The 22,631-nt window shown below is 34.7% G+C and overlaps 2 protein-coding genes across 4 annotated transcripts; both read right to left on the bottom strand.

Annotated features, from left to right (window-relative positions):
• Window positions 1-8,700: 8,700 nt before the first annotated feature.
• LOC132311405 (UPF0481 protein At3g47200-like) lies at window positions 8,701-10,567 on the bottom strand. 2 transcript variants are annotated; one of them, XM_059809304.1, is made up of 2 exons: window positions 9,373-10,567; window positions 8,701-9,255 (listed from the first exon to the last, which is right to left on the bottom strand). In XM_059809304.1, exons 1-2 carry the CDS (start codon window positions 10,409-10,411, stop codon window positions 8,942-8,944), a joined length of 1,353 nt encoding a protein of 450 aa, XP_059665287.1. In that variant the 5' UTR covers window positions 10,412-10,567; the 3' UTR covers window positions 8,701-8,941. The 2 variants fall into 2 exon arrangements, with proteins under 2 accessions (XP_059665287.1, XP_059665288.1); XM_059809305.1 differs by having other exon boundaries at window positions 8,701-9,535; window positions 9,710-10,567.
• Window positions 10,568-13,490: 2,923 nt separating this feature from the next.
• Window positions 13,491-20,323, bottom strand: LOC132311406 (uncharacterized). 2 transcript variants are annotated; one of them, XM_059809307.1, is made up of 3 exons: window positions 19,906-20,323; window positions 13,769-13,996; window positions 13,491-13,684 (listed from the first exon to the last, which is right to left on the bottom strand). In XM_059809307.1, exons 1-2 carry the CDS (start codon window positions 20,186-20,188, stop codon window positions 13,788-13,790), a joined length of 492 nt encoding a protein of 163 aa, XP_059665290.1. In that variant the 5' UTR covers window positions 20,189-20,323; the 3' UTR covers window positions 13,491-13,684; window positions 13,769-13,787. The 2 variants fall into 2 exon arrangements, with proteins under 2 accessions (XP_059665290.1, XP_059665289.1); XM_059809306.1 differs by having other exon boundaries at window positions 13,491-13,687; window positions 19,906-20,318.
• Between the last annotated feature and the right edge of the window lie 2,308 nt (window positions 20,324-22,631).

The following is a 22,631-nucleotide window of genomic DNA, read 5'->3' as shown; positions in this document are numbered from 1 at the left end:
GACCACAAATGCAAGCAAGATATCAATCTTTTGAAAAAATTACTTCTAAATGGCATCCTCAAGGCATACAAGGAGTATTGGACTCTCAAGTCAAGCAATTTTTAAATTTTAAGCAATATAGTCCTCAAAAGATCAAAATCATAGCTAGAATACTATATAGTTGATAATTAAATTTATTACCTGTGTTGTCAACTGTGGATATTGGATTACATGCACCGGTATGGGACGGTGGTATGCCTAGGTTTGGATTAGATTCAAAATACTAAAGCCTACCTACACAAAATAAGGGAATGGATATCAAAATAAATCCTACTTATAATTGAGTCAAAGAAGCTGCATAAGCTGAATGACTACTCAGATTACTCATGAGTTATGTTAAGTCAAAGAAGCTGCACAAGCTGAATGACTAACTGGACTTTTTATAGTTAAGACGGACTTTAAGTATATATATTATGGTACTGCGATCTGAGTTTGAGTCTCAGAGTCGTCGGTTAGGGAGCGTATATGCAATAGGATGCATAGCTGGATATGTGAGGTTGAGGTATACCCTGTTAGGTCTAGGTATTCATGTCCACCTTTGGATGCGTTTTTGCATGTTACCTTCTATTCAGGTTGAGACCCCCTCCGTAGTCCAGTGAGAGTCCTGTAGTGTGGATATAATTATGTATCGATCTATTAGCTATTGTTGAATGGCTTAGGGTGTATATGCGTATCGAGTTTCTGCATGGATTGTAGTAGGTTAGAACTTGTTCGTGGGCCTAACCTACTTCTATTTTTCAGGTACTCGTCAGTTCCAGACTTAGACCTGATCGTGCTGAGCAGAGACTACTACTCACTCTTTCGATGACGTAGGACTCTCTCTGTAGTATCGTTATTTTCAGTTTGGATTATTATTAGGGGTCGACTAGAGATGGATTCCCGAGTTGTTTTATCTATTGAAGGTTTTTGGATTATTGGGATTTAAGTTTTTATTTTAAGGAGTTTTACTTTAGTTTCTTCCAGCTTGTAACATTTATTCTTAATTCATTTTGTCATCTGTGTTCATTTAAAAATATTAATTGTTTGATATTCCCTCGTGTTTGGGCCTAGGCCTGATCAACCTATGTCTCAGATCCGAGGGGTATCACATTTGCCTACAACAACAGTTATCAGACGAGTATTCAGATGGCTCCATTTGAGGCATTGTATGGTAGACCTTGTAGGTCTCTAGTTTGTTGGACTGAGATGGGCGAGAAAGCCACCTTGGGACTCGACATTGTACTCGAGACCACTGAAAAGATTAAATTGATTAAATAGAGATTACTCACAGCTCAGAGCTGACAGAAGAGCTACACAGATAAGCGGAGACGGCCGTTATCTTTTAAGATAGGAGACCATATTTTTCTACGGGTTTCTCCACGAAAAGGATTGATAAGATTCGAGAAAGGTGGTAAGTTATCGGCACGATTCATCAGACCGTTTGAGATTCTAAACCGTATAGGAGAGGTTGCCTACAGACTTGCTTTGCCACCACAGATGGACAGGGTTCACAATGTTTTTCACAGTCAATGTTACGAAAGTACGAGCCAGATCCATCTCACATTTTAAGTTGGGTTGATGTGGACATTGATGAGGATGTTTCCTACAAGGAGGGACCAGTTCAGATCCTTGACACATAGCAGAAGGTGTTAAGGGGTAAGACGATACATTTAGTGAAAGTTCTTTGGAAGCACCATGGAGTCGAGGAGGCTACTTGGGAGCTTAAGCAAGAAGTTCGCTCTAAGTATCCAGAGTTGTTTTCTTCCTCGGGTATGACTTGATTTCGAGGACGAAATCCTTTTAAGTTAGGGAGATTGTGATGCTTCCAATTTTCGGCATTTTTCATTTTTTGAAAATTTTGCCGTTGTAGGGGCATTTTTGTCTTTGTCATTTTACGTACCGGACATTGCGGGCTGTGCCGATTGTGTCTGGGAGTTGTTTGGCACATTTCATTGAGTCCAGGACTCTTTGAAATGTAAGGGTGATTATTTTTCCATTTTTCAGCTTTCGCGCTGGACGGTTCCGTGTGGACCCGCTGCCGGTACGGTTGCATTCGGGGATTTTGGTTGGGATTCATTTTGCATCATATTTGATTTATTTAATGTGTTGCATATGGTTATGATTTAATGTGTGCATATATGTTGTGTGTGATGCATAATTAAAACAAAAGAAAAAGAGAAAATAAAATAATTAGGTGGGACCTACCATTATTGCACAAAAAGGGTTGGAGACCACATTTTGGTCTCAAATTTTCTCAATTCTCTCTCTCACTCCCGCATGTTCTCTCTTCCCCTCATTTCCGCTTCTTTTATTTTTCCTTTTTACTTCAATTCTTTGAAGTTAGATCTCTCTCTTAACTTTTGGTATTTTTAAGTATTGTTTGCGGCAAATTGAAGCCCACGATAAGATCTTTAAGTTGATGGGAGCCAATTTTCATTTGGCCACCATTTGGAGGATCTCTAATCCTAAAGTGTAAAATTGGGAGTTTTGCATCATTTAAGGTAGGGGTCTCTAACCCATGTTTTTCTTATCCCTTTGTGAATTATTTCTCCATATTTGTTGTAGAGCATGCTTAATTTTAAGTTAATTGCCTTGAGAATGTTATATTTGTTGTACTTGGAATCTATACTTGTATGTGCTGATGAAATTATGTGAAAAGCATGCTTAGATGTTAATTAACATGCCTACAATGCTTATTAATCTTTTTCTAGAAGTTGCTATGAAAGAGCATGTTAAATTATGTAGTGTAAATTTCTCTTATGCTCATATTATTGGTGGAATACTTGACATGCATTTCATAGCATTGGGCACGAAAGAAAAGGGAAAGTGTTTTGAAATAAAAGTGAAAGGGGATTTTGAGGAGAAATTTTGATAAAGTGTTTTGAGAAAACCCGGTCGCCGTGGATTCACCAAAGGGCCGGTGTGTTAATATAGTCTAGCAGGAACTAGGGAGATTACCCTAGCATGGTTGAGCTATCTGGGCCCAAAATAACGCTGCGGGGATACTAAAGGTCAGAGACAATAGCCAATCCTTCTCTCATGTTGTTGCATAGTCACCAAAGGGCGGGTTATATTAACAGTTTGTAAAGTGATGGATTTTCCGGAAAATGGGGAGTGACATGCATAACATTCAATTCACGGCAGGACATTTAATTATTCTGAACTTGAGATTGATATGGTATTTTTACCCTGTTTTGTATGACTCCGTCTTTATAGATCTATTCACTATTTAGATTCACGGGGCTACAAAAGATGTGTCTTAGGCACTACCTACTGAGCAATTTGCTCACCCCGTTATTTAACATTTTTCAAGGCTCGAGAAGGAAGTAGCGGATGATATTCTACCACAAGTTTGATGAAGACTTGTAATTGTATTTTGTCATTTTTTGTATATTTCTCATTCTTTTGTAAAGTCCTATGTTTTAGAAAAGTGTATTCATTTTGTAAACCATGGCTATGTAATATAATTAAGATGTTTGATGATCTTTTAGATGTAAATTTAATAGAATGTAAACACTTAATGATGAATGGGAATGGTGATCATATTCTAGTCTATTATTGAGGTTACTTAATTGTGTTTCATCATATTTTGATGCCGTGAATTCGGGAAGTGGTTGAAATACAGGTTTGGTGTGAGCTAAAGGGGTAGTAGAGTGATCATTCCAGTGAGGTACAGGGCCCAGAGACATGTTTCGGCCGGCTGATCCTCACCATCAGCTGACCGAACCCCCATCGTCAGCCAACCGAAACGCCTATAGTGAAAGTCTCATGAGCCTGTAAACTTCATCACCATTTCGGCCAACCAACCATGTAGGTCAGCCGGCCGATCATGCCTTGGCAGCCGACCGATGAAGGCCTATCAGCCGGCTGACTGTCCCTTTTGACCTAAAATGTTGACCAGCATTGTAAGCTTGTATCCTTGGGTATTCTGAGCTCCGGAGTGAGTCTTATAACAGGTTTGAACATAGGAAATAGAGTGTATGACCTAATTAACCCCGGGTTCAGGTAAGGACCCGGGTGACAGTCCGGATCCACGGATTCGGGTCGTTACATGTAACCCTATTCCTAGTATCATAGTTTGATTGTTCTTAACTTTGGGATTTTATTAATTATTTATATTAATTGCATGATTGTGAGCAATTGACTCAGTAATATTAAGCAATTGGGTTTTTAATGAATAAATTATGTTCTAATGATATTAATCTCTTTTCTTAAAATTGATCTCGTTTTAATTGAACTCAAACTTTTCTTGTTTTTTGTGATTATAAGAGTAGTAATCATGTAATGGTGCTTAATGAATTTGTACCGCCCCGCATTGAGATGACCCGGTGCATTAACCAAGAAACTTCGAACCCGACCTGAAATCCAACTTAAATGCGGAAGCGAAAACCTACATTAGCCCACATGGCTAATATGACCATGAATGGTGAGTTAATGAAGCCAAAATGATCTCACCTGTGTTCCAAGAACACAAGGAAGAAAAAAGCAAGCGAAAACAAGCAAGACCTACAATCACGAAGTCTACCTTGGTCACATGTCGGACTAACGCAAGAAAAGAGAGAAATATGGCTCCAAACTAGTCAAACGAAACTCACTTAAATCATTTTAGACATTTAAAATCATTTGGGAAATGATAAAAATCAATTTGAAAAACATTGCCGAAAGCACCCCCGACTAGCCTTGGTGTGATACCCGTATTTTTAAAAGTTTTTTTTTTATTTAAATTAATTAGTTTGTTTGTAGATTAAATATTTTGTGAGTAGATTTATTTATCTGTTAATTGTTTATGCTAAGTATTAAATTATTATTTTTTATCCGTGCATGTAAAATTGGTTGTTCTTACTGTATTATATTTTACTGTGTATTAATGTTAGTATTTACCTATATATAGATATTTATTATGTTTTTATATTATATGTTAGATATTTAGAGTTATATAAATATTTTAGATTAAAGTTCGATATTAGTATATATATAGATATTAGTTGTAAAGTTAGATATTTATGTATATATAGTTATTATATGTATATAATATTTTAAGTTAGATATGAGGATTATTTTATATTTTAAAAAATTCCTTTATTTGTCCATCGAATGAATTCCTGGATCCATTTGCTCTCTCTGTCCCTGTATCGCTCTCAGTGTCAAATGGGTAGCTAATGACCCATTAAACAAACACATCATAGATGAAGAATTTTTAAAAGTGAAGGAAAAAAAAAAAAATTAAGGCTAGTTGTTTGTTACCTCTTACCTGCCATCACTTGTTTAATAATAAATCTCAATCTCTTACTCCAGTAGTGCTATAATAACATCATTTTAATTATTTTCTGAATTTTTAAATTTATATTTGTTAAAATATCAACAAATACTGAGTTTACTGTACTTCTGTAATTAAGTTAATGTCAAAAAAAATAATTTTAAAATATTATAAAAATAGTGCTTCGAATGGGACATCTCAAAATAAAAAATTTGAAAGGAAATGATTATTTTTTTTTTTAGAGTAAATCACCTTTTGTGGTCAATGTTATTCTAATTATATATATTTAAATTGAAATTAGATATTGTATATTTTCTGTCATATAGCTCCAACCGCTCTCATTTTGAAATTAATCTCTCTCCCCCGCGGACTCAATCTTTGAAATCAACACTCTCTCTTATCATTTGTTTTTCTAATTCAGTGGATTGGTTCCTAATTCCCTAGAGGGAATCCTATGCAACCGCTCACGTGCCTCCAAACCACTGCCTTTCAAGCATTGCCCTCTACACATATTAAAAGCCATCTTTCTTCAACAACTATGGAGTTAGTGCTATAATAACGTTTTTGTTTTATATTTTTACAATTTTAAAAAAAGGAGAAATTTTCTTCAGTGAAAATAAAAACTAGAAATGATATTTATTAACACTCATTACTGCCACAAATTTAAAAACATAAAGCAATAACTTTGTTTAGTAATACAACATATTTGTTACAAAATGTACATAATATTTTTTTTATTTTTTTCATGGCAAGAATTTTAGGAGTTAATGAACACGAACTCTAGGATATAGGGAGCAACCCAATCACTCAGACACGACACTTGCTTCCATTAATATCAAAAAACTAAAAATGTATAAAATCTAATTTAAAATTATAAATTTTAAAAATACTCAATACATCATAAATACAAAATTAGATATACCAAGACAAAAACATTCCCACCAATTATGTATATAAATACATATATATGCATGATGTATACATTTATTATGTGATATATAATATATTTAGCATATGATAATTTATTATGAATAAAAAATATTAAATAATATATCTTATATGTAATAAAATGTATATTGTGTTATAATATTGTAAATTAATTATAATTTAATATTTACATATAATATAAATAGATATGATATATAATAATATAAAATATCTATTGCTTAATAATTTAATAACATTATATTCTATATCAAAAATTATTTTGTCACAAAAAATAATTTACATTATTATTTAATATATTATATATTAAAATATATTTTTATCAAATAAAAAATAATATACAATATTTTATATATTTTATATTTAAAATATATATTTTTATTAACATTTAATATACAACTTAGTACATAACACAAATAATATGAATTTTATTTGAAATGAATATTACCTGTATAGTAACATTAGTGAAAACGTTTCTGCACTACAATGCCGAAAATATAAGAAATTTCATTTTAATGTTTTCTCTTTTTATCACAAAAATTGAAAACGTTTTCTATTATAGAAAAACAAAAATATTTTATTGAACACGATTTTTGTTTTCGTTTTGACTTTTTAGAGGTTAACAACAGAAAATAAGAAACGTTTCTCGTTACTAAACGCAGCCTAAAACGCTTTGTTTTCATATGTCACTTCATTATACTAACGTCATTTTAATTTTTTTTTGAGCGACAGAGATTAATTTCAAAATGAGAGCAGTTGGAGCTATGAGAGAGAATATACAATATCTAATTTAAATTTAACCGAAGATATCTACCGAAAAAAACACCGAACTTAACGTGGCTATAACCACGTCAGACAATTTCATTACCCGTAAGACGCTAACTCCTTTTTCTCTCTCTTCCTCTTCGTTTCTCTCTTTTTCTCTCTCTTCCTCTTCGTTTCTCTCTCCTGTTCTTTATCAATTCTTCTTTATCTATCCTCTTTCTCGAAATCTAGTGGTCAAATTTCTCCAGATTAATTCTAGCTTGAGACTAGTCCAAACGTTTGGATGGAACTTATACACATATCAATTTTTCTGTTTGATTTTCATGAATACAAAATTTAAAGGACCGAAACAATAGTTGTAGTTTTTTGTTTTTGTACCTTCTGTATTAGCAAAACATGAAAATTTTAATTTTTTTTTTATCTTCAATTTTGCAAAATCAAAAGGAGAGACACAAAACCAGAATCAATTGAGATAAGATTGAATAGAGAAGAAAAACCCATAATTAGAAGAAGCGAAGAGAGAGAAACAAAGAGGTATTTCACGCGTTTATACTTTTAAGAAAATAACCTGACGTGGCCAAGCCACATTAAGTTCGACCTTTCATTCAGTTCTCATATCATTTTCCTATTTGAAATCAACACTCTCTCTCTATTATTTATCCGTCAGTTTTTCTTCTTTGGTGACTACCAACCAATTTCTCTAGAAATATAAACTTTCTGCTCTCATTTTGAAATGAATCTCTGTCGCTCGCGGACTCAATCTTTGAAATCAACTCTGTCTCTCTCTCGATATTATTTATCATCAGTTTTTCTTCTTTGGTGACTACCAACCAATTTCTCTAGGAATATAAATTTTCTCAGTTTTCTTTTTAATCAAACCACCTTGTGTTTAATTTCATTCCAATTTAATTTGGGTTTTATTTTTAGGGTATACCTAGTTCTTTAGGGTTTATTTTAATTTTATTCTACCTTTTTTTATATATTTTTGAATTTATTTTTATACTATTTTTTAAAAAAAGTTTATAAATGATTAACTAAGAGATAAGAGGGTATGGAGTGATGGACTTTGCTAACAACCGCGTTTCTTATTGGCTGAGAAAGCCGACTTCTTCTCTTTTATAAATTGTTACAAACATGCAATGATTGTATCACCATGTTAAATTAATACCAATAAAATCCCCAAAACCATGTTGCCTCTTTTTGTGTTCTGCTTTTTCCTCAATAAAATCCACCCAACCTGAATTTATATTTTAAATTTTACAAATCCTAAAAATTTTATTTCAATTTCAAAACATCATATAAATTTAATAACAAATTCAACACAATAAATCTGACCATTTACTGTGCAATTTTTTCCCCCTAAATATGAAAACTTTTTATTAAACAAAAAACAATAAAGTACATCAAGGCAAGAATAACGTAATTATCGGGTCAGTGGCCTTGCGGTATCAGCCTCTTATTTTTCAAATGGAGGTCAAGAAATCAAGTTTCAAAAGAGAGTGTGTGTGAATACCAAATATGAAAAATAATAATAATAAAAGAGCAAAGGGGCAAAAGACACCTATTATCTTAAATGTCAATGATTTCTCAAGTCTCACCTTGCAGTGGATCTGAAATAGTTGCAGATGCAAGTAAAATATTACAATTTTGAACAAATTCAATCTGCGAGTTTGTAATAAGATTGACTTCATAAGATTAATATTGGGAAAGATATGAAACACTAATGATAATGATAATCATACAATAAAGATAGAGATTTGAATGACAAGCATAAAGATGACAGTACATAAATGACTTACACGCATTCTCACAAGTGCTAATACAATTCTAATTAACGGTACATTTCAGATTAGTAATACAAATCCAGATGAATTAATTAACAAGATGGAGTTGTAGGAACAAAGAAATAGTAGACATACATACACACTGATACACATGAAATACTTACCTTGCATGCTAGTTGCCATAATAAGAAAGGACGGTGTAGATGGAGGACAAAAGTGTGATGAGATTCAGGATAATGACAGCAGCTACTGCCATTTGTGTGTTTACATTAGCAAGAGCTAGTCGCCAAGGTGTGCAAAAATCCATCACCTGCATCCACATATCCTTATAAAGAAGTCTTTGATTTCTTACAATGATTTCATCGCTGGTAATATCCTTGAAGAGTTCTGACACCGCTTCACTGAAACCTAACTGGTTACGTATGACTCCGGCTTCTTCAAGCAATTTAACATCTTCTGCAGAGTCCAAGAGGATGCTCATGGTGACTGCATGCGATGTGAAGTAGTTGTCAATACCGGGACAACAATGCTCGAAAGCAATGAGGTTTCTCAATAATGATTCAGTAGATTCATTGATAGAGAAACGTGGGATTTTGAAATGACCTCTTCTCCACAAACAAAAGCAAGGACGATCCGCGCTAAATTTCAAATCAAATAGGCTTTCTCTTCTGAAACGTGGCCCAAACTTGACTCCTACACTCTGGAGTTTTGTTGCACTGTATTTGAATGTCGGTTTCTCTTTGTGTTGGTACCATATCGGTGCCTTCTGCAAAGGAGATAGGTAACAAATGTGTAAAAAATGGAGTATATGACGAGGGGAAATGTTTTCCAGGTTTTCTATTTCACCACCAATATTTTCTAGTCCCATCATATCTCCAAAGAATGAAAGGACACATCTACGGAGGGAGACTTGGCGGCGCCCTATAGTAGTACTACTTACCTGGATAGGTTCCACTGTCAGCCTGAACAATTCTTCAAGAACGAAGAAGGGGATCTGGTTCTCGAGCAATAGCAGGTCACGTCTGACCTGATCGTACTTCAAATGGTTCTCCAAAATTGGATCAGACATCTCTACGTATTTCTTGTAAAGAAGTTCAATTATGAAGCAACCATCAATCATGATGCATCTTACATAAATCAAGTGCTCAATCAAAGGAATTTGGTAACGTGAAATGTGATAGGAAGAAAGATCGTTGGCAAGAAAATTGAATGTTTGTGACAAAATCTCGAGTAAATTTTGTGAGCCAATGTTCTTACCGTACTCAGCTATTTTGGGACAGAGGGAGTAACATTCCTTAACACGGGAACTCAATGTCGTCATAGCTTTTGCTACCGTTTTCACAAGTGTTCCATTTCGCTCAAGTAGCTGACACATATACCTCATTTTCACCGCCTCCATCTCCTTTACATCTTCTTTTCTCCCCAATCTGTGAAGAGGCCCAATAGACACGCAGCTTGGACGATAGGCGTCTCTGTTTTGTTCACGAAGCACACCCGGGACTTCATACATGCCATGGACCCTTGGAGCGGGCAGTTCGCCTGCAGCCATCGGAGGAGACTGTGTGTTGCATGATCTTGTTTCATCTATATCTCTCTCATGAATATTCAATATCCTCTCAAATAGCCACTCTGTAGACCCCATACCTCTGTGTAGGTTTCTGCTCTGTGTTTGTCTTTTCAATTGTGAGGAATTGTGGGTTGGTTTGAGCAAGCAAGCCAATACCACTGCACTGCAATGGATCTAAGCGGACTTATATGCGTTGTTTTTATGTGAGTACCAAACAAAACAAAAGGCTTGGTGGTTTCGTCTTAGATTCCATCACTTATTTAATAATAATAATAATAACAATAAATCCCAACCACACTACCATTATCTAACTTTGATTGTTTGCTAACTTTGCTGTGAAATCTCACTCCAATTGGTTCGTACCTAATCCGCTTGAGGGAATCCTATGCAACCCTTCCTTCCTGGGCTCAAAACCATCGCCTTTTTTATATTTAGGATACATCTAGGTTTTCTTTATTTATTTATTTAATTCATTTTTTATTATTATTTTGGGATTTATTGTTTCTACTATTCAAAAATTTGTGTGTACATCCCACTGAATTGATCAACCAACACTCTGTCTTCATTAATGCAACATTGTACGTGTTCATGGTCTATGCAACACTTCAATCTTACATCAGTTTATTATGTTTGTTACTATCTGTTTGTTGATATTGCAAAAATAGGTTTGTGTATGGGATTCTCTTTTTTTTTTCTTTTTTTTTTTTTTTTTTTTAGTATTAAAACACTTGTAGTTATTAGTTATTACTCCCTCTATCCTAATTTTTGGGAATCTAATTTTTTAAGAAGATGATTTTTAGTTTTTTTTTTATTATATTGATAGTAAATAAATTACCAAATTTACTAATATTAATATTTTTTTTTTTCTTAAATGACAAAAATTTTATATATATCAAGTTAAAAGTAGAGTTACACATGAGGAGAACCCTCAAAATATCTCACAAATAGAGGGATTCAGCCAGAAAACCCTAGAAAACAAAGAGATTCAAGACACTGTAATATCCTGAAGACATACCCCCAAGACATCCATAACATCCCAAATAATACATTTAACCAAAATCATATAGCCTTTAGGACCCTCATCATGTAAACGACGATTTCTTTCATTCCAAAGGAAATACAAAGTGACAGAAAACACCATCCTAAGCATCTTGTTTATGAAAGAGTTAAATTCATAGTGATGTGATGATTTATTTTTTATAAATTCAATGCAAGAAGGGTAAAATGACATTGTTATAGAAATAAATAAATAAAAATAGTACATTGACTTTTCAAATGCACAGTAGGGGGAGGGAAGCTAGAATAAATATATATTTTTTCTTTTATAGATAAAAAATGAGGAGGCAAGGATAAGAAAATAGATGAGTAATCCTCCTGCTTCAATACAATGAATTATTATTATTATTTTTTTTTTTTTTTTTTGAAAATCAAGCAAATTGTATAAATAGTGTAAACATATACGGTATAGATTGGGCTGCAAAAGCAAAAGCCTTAGACAAACAAGAAAAGAAAGATCAAGGTCCGGATGCAGGAGGCCCAAGAGCAGTTAAAATAAAAGAAGATCCAGGCCCAAAGACAAGGCCCAAGTGGCCACACAACAAACAATTCAACAAATTTGAAATAATCCAATGAAAAATATAATAATAATTCTTCTTTCTTCATTCGGATCACATTCATATTTTCCATGATAATTAACAGAGATGCTGCACTACCATTTTATTTTAAAAAAAGGGTTTGAAATGACATTTTTACTCCTATATTTTAATCTAAAATATCATAGATTCAAAAGATTAAAATACCCATTTTTATTACTAACCATTTAATATAGGACGGTCAAAATCCATGACTCTAATTATCGTACTAAATTATAGTTATTGATTGTGAATTTTTTTATAGAAAAAGTAAAACTGATTTTCATAATAATAAAATATAAATATATACAATAATATATATTCGTATAGAAATATATATACAATAATAATAATAATAAATTAAATAAAACTAATACAATTTCATTTAGCAATAGCACCAGCCATCATGTAACTAATACACACTAGAACTTGGATCTTGAATTTTGAGGTACTTAATAAGCATCGACTCTGATACATACAAAATTTTCCTTGATGGTTGAACTAGTCAGTCCATTCTTCAGCAGAATGCAGCTCAAGGACAAGGACCTTCTTCCACTGCGTAAGTAAATTATGCATTGATTTAAAAAGAAAAAAAGGCCATTCATTTTCAGTTTTTCAAGATCACGACTTGAATCAGAGACCTTGCCATCCATTAAATCATCACACCTATGGTCCAACCAATCGATAGAGAATTGATAAACATCCTTCAGTTCTTGTGCACCCCGTAATTTCTAACATCTCTTTTTCAAAAATTGAACATAAAACTTTGATATCATCAGCGTCCTCAATAAAAGATGCCCTTATCTAAGGTGTGAACAAACCCCATAACATCTATGTCAGGCTTTTGGTCGAAGACTCGATACATTCAAAATGACTGGCTTTCTAATGAAACCCCCTACAAGGATAATGGATCGATCTTTCATATAGACGATAATCTTTTGATTGAACCATCCTTCACCTGATGTTGTTACAGATACAGTTCATATGTCTCTGATTCCTAGTGAATTTAACAATACAGGGTTCGCTTGGTTCCATTTCCTGAGCACAATGTTCAATCCTACCTATAACTGAAAAACAGGAATAAGCTTAAAAAAAATTATACAAGAACAGATAGTCTAACGGAGAGGGGAGCACGGGTTTAGCTTATGATATGTTATTTCTGGAATCAAATTGAGCACCATGATCCACCTACTAAACACAACTAGTTATTTGTGGCATCACATTATTGAGGTCCATAATATCTACCAAACAACAGATTCATTATTACAAGAAAAGGGCACACCGTGCGTGAACAAGTGCACTCGTAGACTACTTACAATATGCATCCAATAGTGGTGCTGCTGCGGGTTTCATATGAACAGAGTCACTCGTCTTCAGTATTTCAAATAAACCAGATAACTATTCGGAAGCAAGAACATTTCAACGGAATTTGCATAATCAAGAATAAAAACAAAAACTGAGATGAAGAATAAAAGCAGCCACGGAACATTAACTAAATCAAAACACATAAAAACAAAGCAACCTAAAACAAAAACAATCGAAAAACACTAATTTTCAGAACTACATAAAATATCCAATGACGTCACTGCCAATGGCACTACAACAATTATACAGTTTAGGCTTTTGATAAAGTCTACAAACCTCATCCTTCTCAAAATAATTTTGGATTTTCCTTTGAAGTGACAAGCAATGAAATGACTTTTACTGCTGTGTAAAACTTCTAGCAAATGAAATAAAAGTTAGTACTTGATTAAGATCTACTTACAAGTAACTACAACTTCTGGTCTGTATGAGAACTTACGATATCGGTGGCAACTGCTTCAAATTGTTGCTTTTGGAGCTTCTGTTACAGCAGTTGTATCCGGAAATGGTTCATCTGGGCCATCTATGGACGGTTTTATTACGGTAATAAATAGTACATTGTAAAAGATTGTGAACATAAGGAGAACAAAAGCGAAATATGCAAAAAATGATCCTGAAAAATCTGGAGCTTCTCTCATTTCAGGCCTTGAACGATTCAATTCTGAAGCTGCAATTGTTAAAAAAATCATATCAGATTAGAAATAAGGTGTCTTAAACAGCTTCAAACATATCTAATTCAACCTCTTCTCCAATGAAATGAATGATTCTTATGTTGCGTTTGGAAACACTGAATTGATGTCTTGGATTTGGGATTGGAGGAAATTTAGTTCAAAGTTTTAACTAAATTTCCTTTGATCCCAAATCCAAACCACCAATTCGGTGCTCCCAAGCATAAAATTACTAAATTTCATAATAAACTTCGCAAGCATTAGGATGCCTCAGAGAAATTGAGGGGCGACTTGGTTTTTAACATAAGATACAAAGAGACAAATCTATCCTCAACAAGGCACCATTTCAAAAGCCGATCCTCTGTCACAAATGACGATATAAAATAGAGTGAGTTTTAGGACTTCATGAAAAATGATTCCATGATGATTTATTTTCATAATTGCATGTTGGCTTTCTTTGTGGGTCTATGTTACATGGACTCTGGTACGCGTGTCAGATGTGGGTAAATATCCACACGACGGATATGTCAAATCTCCAAACAAAAAGACATAAGGACACTGCTTAATATTTATATATTTTATATTTTATTTTATTTTCTAAGTAAAATAATTTCTTTATGTGACATATTGTGCAATATTGGCATTTCACTCATTTTGAAGCAATAATATAATAAAATTAAATTAGGGTTTAATTCAGTTACACCCCTTGTGGTTTGTCCAATCTTCAAGGAGACCCCTCACATTTGCAAAAATTCAGTTAGACCCCCTACTTGTTCTGACACGCATCAATCTCCCCCCTCGGTCAACGGTCAAAGTTGGTCAGAGATGCTTTTTGCCGACATCAACAAAAAATTAAATTTTTAATGCCCAAATTGCCCCTCAACGGTTATGTTTGGTTATAGACTATATACCACCTTTGAATCAAGTTGTACTAATAAATTACTCCCTCTGTCCCATTATAAATGTCCACATTCAAAATTCACACATTTTAAGACACTAGCTTTTATTACATTGGTTTCCAAATTTATGCCTTTTAAATTGTATTCTTTGATGGGGTCCACCATTTTGACACTTCAATGTGTTTTATCTTTTAGGGGTAAATTGGGAATGTTAATAAAAATAGTGCATTGATTTTTAAAATGGGACAACAAAAAATAGAAAAATGGACTACTAATATAGGACAAAGGGAGTAAAAAATTAAATTTTAAAGCCCAAATTTTAAGATTTTGTTTGTAATTTCAAAAGGGAGGATCCTGTAATTTCTTCTCATGAAGTAGAAGATTTTGTTTGTTTAAATGCTAAACACAAGATCAGAGTATCCAAAAGCTACAATGAATAAGATTTTGCAAACTTACTAAAATAAAAATATCAAAAAAGAGAAAATTAATTCATATTAGGGCTGATAAGATTAGGGCTTTTAATTTTAGATTCAAATAGAGATAGAAAATAGAGATAAGATTAGGGCTTTTAATTAGGGTTTATATGCGCAAGGCAAATACAAAATCAGAGAAAGCCATAATCAGCAGTCGATATGTGCTGAAGAGCCAACTCCATGGTTCCCACTTTTGGACTTTGTCACTCTACGGATTTTATCTTCTTGGATTTTGATTTAAATTTGATCATTCTACTCTGGTGGCTTGTGGGTTTGGAGCTTCAACTCAACTCGTGCCGTATGCAATTTGTCCAAGTTCAATTTCTATTTTTTGATGCCCATCCCACCGAAAACCGAGACCGCAACTGGGCTCTGGCTCCAGCGACGACCAATCGATGAGATTGGACTCTGTCGACAGTGAGCAGCGATGCCCCTCCCACCGAAAACCTAGAAATTTTGCAACTCTCTCTTGGGCTCTGGCTCCAGCGACGACCAATCGATGAGATTGGACTTTGTCAACAGTGACAACCAAACGATGAGATTAGGCTAGCCGAGAAACCCTAACTGTTAACATAATTAAATTATATTATAGCCGTTGTTTAGATTGCTACCATAATTACATTATATAGCCGTTGTAATAGGGATTTACTAGACGTTTGATGTTAGCCTATTTAATCCTGCTTGGTATCATTATTAAATTCAATATATTCTTTCATATTATATCTGTGTGTGTCTCTCTCTCTCTCTCTCTATCTCTGATAATCAACATGCTATCAGAGCCACTGTCGGAGATGAGGCGGCTCCTCATCTCCGGCGGCGGTCCAAAGTCCTCAATCAAACCCATCAAACCAAGCTACTGCTGCTTAGTAGCTACCACTACTGCTCCTCTCTCTCTCATTAGTACACAGTAGCTTCTGTTCCCTTTACTTTCTTCATACCCAACTCTTAGTTTTCCTCCAAATTCTCAATCTCCATCCACAGTGGGTACGTCCGACTCAGGCGTCCGGCCATGCCCAGATAGTACACCGGTCCCTCCAATTCCGGCCTTCGGCTATACCCACCAGGACCACCAAACTCACCTCCACCACGGTAGGCCCAATTCCGCCGTCTTCTAAGCTCACCACACCGTTATGGAGCTCGCCGCCATCACCACCGTTTCGAACCACCGTCTGTAGCTACGGTTTCGATCCTTGTTTGTCGCCAGTGACTCCTTCATCATCGTTCAGTCACGCCGCCGGCATCCTTGCTCACCACCGCCGGTCAGAGTCATCCACGGTCGAACCATCCGCCACTTCACCGCCGAGCTTCTCTATGCTTACTGGTCCATTGTGTAATTTAGTCCTCGTAGATTCTGTCACACCCATTTGTGTGCTCCCCGGATATACCAATCCGATTGGCTCCATCACGCTGCCGTCTCCATCGCCGGTCGCAGATCATCCACAGCCACAGCCCGCTGTTGTCGTTCCATCTCAACTGACCTCATCGTTCCGAGCGAAGCCGCAAGCTCACCACCGCAAGTCATTCACGGCCGAGTCAGCCAACTTCTCAACAGCCGTACCGAGCCCATTACCGTCCTGCCGGCCGCCATCATCCGAATCCGCAAGTTCACGGCCGAACTTGTCGCCGCTGCCGCCACTTCACCGCCGGGCATAACCATCATAAGCACTGCCGATACAGTTCCAAGCTTCTCCAATCGCTGGCTCCGGCGTCCTCGCAGTCACCGCCGGTATACAACGTCATCACCTCTCCGAGCTCAACCCCAGTCATTACCGCTGCTACTATGTAGACCCATCTCTCGCCGGTATCATAGTCACCATTAGTTTCCGAAGGTCCCGTGCTCGCCGTCGTCCGAGAAGTTGCCGGTTGTTTCTTCATCGCTCTATGGTGCCCGCTCCGCTCCATCCTTTCTCTCTCATCAAATCTCCTCTGCATTTTAGAGAGAGAAACAGTCTGTAACCCCAGAGGATAAAAGTATCTAGAGAGAGAAACAGTCTCCTCCATAATTCTGCTTTTCTTCTCTTTCTAGAGAGAGAAATTGAAGACAAACAGAATCTCATCCTTCCTCTTTCATTTTGCTAAACCCAGTAATCAAAAGTCAAAAGTGTGCTAGCCCACAAAGTGAGAGTGATAAAGGTATCCCTCCACACCACACTCACCGACAACATCATTAAAAATATATATATATATATATATATATATATATATATGAGTGATAAAGGTATCCCTCCACACCACACCCATATATATATATATATATATATATATATTCTTTGTTGGGCCGGTCCCAAACTTCATTTATTCAGCTTAAGGCCCAAATTAGTTTTGGTCAAATTCATTTCAATTTTGGCCCAGTTTCAGATTCAAGTTCTTGATCTGGCTCTCTTATGCACTTCCAAGCGCCCTATCTTCGACATTTATATCATGCGCTTTCAAGCGCTCTATCATGTGCTTCCAAGCACTCAATGCATCTCTCAAGTGGTAATTCCACTTTCAACGTGCTCCTAAGCACCTCAAGTGGTAATTTCACTCTCATCATGCTTTTAAGCACTCTCAACGTGTCGAATCTTCATAGTTTCGTCACCTCACGTGGTAATTCCACTCTATGATTTCATTCTATTATTCGCTTTCAAGAGCTCATGGCTACCACACCTGCCAAAAAGTGGTCCTTATGCGTCTGTGCCCCTATCAAGCGGTAATCCCGCTCTGTCATGCGCATTCGTACGTCTCTCAAGTGATGATTCCACTCTAATATTTGCTTTCAAGAGCTCTCTCAAGGCTACCACACTTGTCGTAAGTGGTCTATCATGTGCTTTTAAGCACCTCAACATATCGGATTTTCACAACTCCGGTACCGCATAACCACGTTCCATCAGTGGACTTCATGCGCTTCACGTGCCTTATCTTGAAATTCACATGTAATGTGTCGGATCCTTACGAATCCGCCCCCTGTCTTTGATCCGCTCCAGATTTTCTCTCCAAACTCAAGTTGGTTTCTGCTCTACTGCCTTGAGTTTGAGAGGGGATGTTAACATAATTAAATTATACTATAGCCATTGTTTAGATTACTACCATAATTACATCATATAGCCATTATAATAGGGATTTACTAGCCGTTTGATGTTAGCCTATTTATACCTGCTTTGTATCATTATCATTACATGAATTCAATATATTCTTTTATATTATATATCTCTCTCTCTCTCTCTCTCTATCTCTGATAATCAACACTAACAATCCGCGATGTCGACCACCCACAGAGCCAGACAAGGCCAGTGCTTCCACCGCCAATTGCTCCCCTCATCCATTTGACCTCTCCATCTTCTTCATCATCTAGGTATAGCTCATCCCCCTTTTGTCGACTCATCTTGTTACATCCCAGCATTTGAATCTTGTCCACCTCCATACCACTTTCATGCATTTCTCAACAAAACAAAACCAAGAAAAATACCCAGTTTTTAGAGAGAGAAAGTGGTTGGCTTGAAAGATGTTATATCATTTACTGCTGTTTGGTTCAACAAATAAAACTAACCTTGGTGGGAGTTATAAAAAACCTTGTCTGGTTAAGTGTCTATAGGAAAACGACAAAAGGGTAAATTAGTCATTACATTCATTTATTTGTTTTTGTCAACCGACAATGTCTGACAGGGGGTCTGACTGAATTTTTGCAAATGTGAGAGGGTCTCCTTGAAGTTGGACAAATTACAGGGGGTGTAACTAAATTAAACCCATTAAATTATTGTACATGGTTTTTAGTTGCATGTCCAACCAAAAATGTCGGACACATAGTACAAAATCATGTCGAAGCAATGTGTATCGGACATGAGTACTTCACCTGCTGTTGAAGAGTCCATGTAACATAGTTAGAGATTGAGGGAGAGGAATTAACTTGAATATTATCAAAAGCAACTAAAAGACACAAGAAGAATGTGTTACTCAAACAGGTCAAGAGTGATTGCTAGGGGTGACAAAACTTGATACGACCCATTAACACGACTAAAACCCAACACAAAATTAGCATGTTCGGGTTGACCTTAGTCTGGTTTAGGGCATCTTTCGAAGTACCAAACAAACTACAGGGTTATATCACTCTACACAGAATTTTGCTTTAATACTTTTCCTTACAAATGTACCCTTTAATTCATTATTCTACCACACTTCAGAGTTCTCAATAATAGCTTCTTCTTTTATACAGCTTCAAAGCTCATTACTTGCTTGAACATACACTGCTTAATTATACCATATTAACAAAAATAAGCAAAATTTTAATTTCACTTCCAAGTAAACTCCATAAACCAATAGTGTGTGTGCACATATATTCATAATTCATTGGCAAATTAAGCAAAATTATGTAGTGGGTTTTATCAAATAAGTATCATTATAGTAATTATGCATACATATATAACAAATTTCTCCACAAATAAGCAAAATTATTAGGAGGACTACAACACACAACTTATACTACAATTTTTTCCCTTTATCTAATTCAATAAGCCAACAATATAAATATAGATATAGAGAGAGAGATGGAGAGATTACCCTTTATTTTTGGAGGTTTGATTTGTTTCTCTGAGAGAGATTGAAGCTGTTGATCGAGCTTCCGTAGGGCTTCTCGGGCCTGATCAGGGTCAACCTCAAACTCAGAATCTCTATCCACCGCTCGATGTAAATAAAAGTTGGATCCCCTTCTCTTGAGACCACCATCACAACCGTCGAATTGAAACCGTGCAGATATTGGTACCCTACGCTTGTTGAAGAGAGAGAAAGTATGAACTGATACTAGGGATGTCTGGAGAGAGAGGGAGTGCTGAAGATGAAGCATTTGAACAGCCACTCCAAAGTTCAGTATAGTAGATAGATAGACTTATAATATAAATATATATATATACACAGTTAGTAATTTAGGGGTTTGAATTTGATCGAATTCAATTTAATTTTACGTGAGTGGAGTTAAATCTCATCACATGACGCTATGACTACGCTATATAATAAGGTTCACCACAACACAACACTAATGTAAATTGAATTTAGTAACTAACGAATTTGAATTCAATCCTTAAATCATTATTTTATAGAGAGATGGTATTCACGCTTCAACAAACTCCTCTGGGTTTCAGCTATTTCTTTTAGCAAATGAAATGACTAAACTGCCCGGTGACGGACCCACAAAATTTTGTGAGAGGGGAAACTTTTAATTTTTGGAGGCAAACTTATACAGTGGGTCTATCTTTATAATTTCAATTAGATTTTTTCATAAATTTTTAAAAATGTAAAGTATAAAATGCAAAAAAAAAAAATTAGTGGGGCCGAATTGTAATTCTAGAGGGGGGATTTTCATAAATTCTTAAAAATTTAAAGTAAAAATAAATAAATAAATAAATGCAGTGGGAGATAAATTGTAATTTTAGTGAAACTATATGCATAAATTTTTTAAAAATTAAGATATAAAATAAAAATATAAATAGTCCACTGGGGATGCCCTGGTACCACATTGGGTCCTTGCCTGAAGCTGTCTTTTTTTTGATTCAATTACTCTCTCTAGCTTTGTTGATCCTTTTCCTTCTCTTACATCATGAGATCTTCAAATACTAGTTTTCCGTTGCATATAAAAATTCAAATAACAACTCAAAACAAATCATCAAATACTCTATATCATTCTTTTATTTTATAAACCTTCACCCCGTAAATTTACAAACTCTTAATTTGTATATGGATTGAATGGTAGATGATCGCTGATAGTGACTTCGATTGCACAGTTGAGTGATGCTTCAATCATGAATTTTGATTGAACTGTTAATTCTGCTTGCTATAAGCAAATACTATTCTTGGAGCTGATATGCAATGAGTATTTGTAATTGTATTTATTCTCAATTCATCGTATATTATATTTTATAGATTAGAAAGATTGCTTCATCTGTATGTGAATTATGTATTTATCTGAGTGAAAATTTAATTGAAAGTGTTTGCTTGTGTGAGAAAATTTAATTCAATTAAAAACTAAATAGATAAAAACACCCTTGTAAACACAAATAAAATTGCATGGTGGTTATTTCATTAGTAATAAAATAATTAAGGTTGGAGTGTTAGAGGAGTTTGTTGGAGTGTCAATATCACCTCTCATTCTTTATTATTATAATATAAATATATATACACAGAGAAATATCTTGTGTACATTTATAAATAAGAAATTTATCCACAATGACATTGTTTTAAAAAAAAAAAAAAATTTATTTACACTTGAATATATCAAAAGTCATTAATTCAAATATTAAATTAATCATTCTTAAATATCCATTTTATAACAAATTCTCTTAACATTAATGATTAATAAAATCGAAGGTGAATATATTTATATAATCATAATTTGTCATTTGGCATTGATTACACTTTTAAATCATATTAGCACTAAAAAATAACCAAGTTGTTCATAAGGAATGTAAGAACAACGTTGTTTAAAATTCGTATTGTGGAAAAGTTTTGTGGTCTAGTATCTTCATTACTTTCTAAAGTGATAGTGAGGGTTCGAAATGTAAAAAGGATAAAGTGGATGTGTAAATAGCCTGTGTTTTTGTCAAAAAAAAAAAAAAAAAAAAAAGAAGAAGAAGAAGAAAAATCATCTTTGAACTCATTCGTTAAATAAACGAAAACATTGTTAGGCTAAACTTGTGTAGTTTTGCGAACTTTAAATTTGTGTAGACTCACGTGTGTTCGTGAACAAGTAAATAATTATAGATTTGTGTGTTTTATGATTATAAACTCTTAAATAGATGCTTGTGTAGACTTATAAAAATAAGTCAAAGAAGCCAGGATAGTTTATAACTTTTATATTTAAAATTAGATTATTTATATTGTCATCAATCATAGATTTATTATATGAGATCATATTATTGCAATAAGATTATATTACACATAGTTCAGTTGATTTTTGTCATACATTTGAACGGTATAAGAAGTGATCCTAACAATTTATTTTCTTTTAATGTTTATTTGTTAATAGGTTATTAAAATTTAAGATAACTCTAAAAACTCATTAAATGATAGAGGCTGGACGAAACGTAATGAATTTTTTTTGGAATTTTGTCTAAGCGTGGGCTAAGGTGTTAGAATCTTTGAGTTTGGCGTGGGCTAAACCCGCCCAAGTCCCACCCTTGATATCTGTAGCCCTTCTATGATATGAGTGCAATTTTTTTTTTTAATATAAAATATAAAAATATGATAAGTATGTTGTTCTACCAACTAATCCTACTATCATTTTTAGTTCAGAT

This window comes from Cornus florida, unplaced genomic scaffold, assembly GCF_030987335.1.
Source record: "Cornus florida cultivar Cherokee Brave unplaced genomic scaffold, ASM3098733v1 CherokeeBrave_3.0.0_Hap2_Chr06, whole genome shotgun sequence".
NCBI lineage: Eukaryota > Viridiplantae > Streptophyta > Magnoliopsida > Cornales > Cornaceae > Cornus > Cornus florida.
Note: the sequence above shows the minus strand (reverse complement) of the source record. Positions and strands in the feature narration are given on the sequence as shown.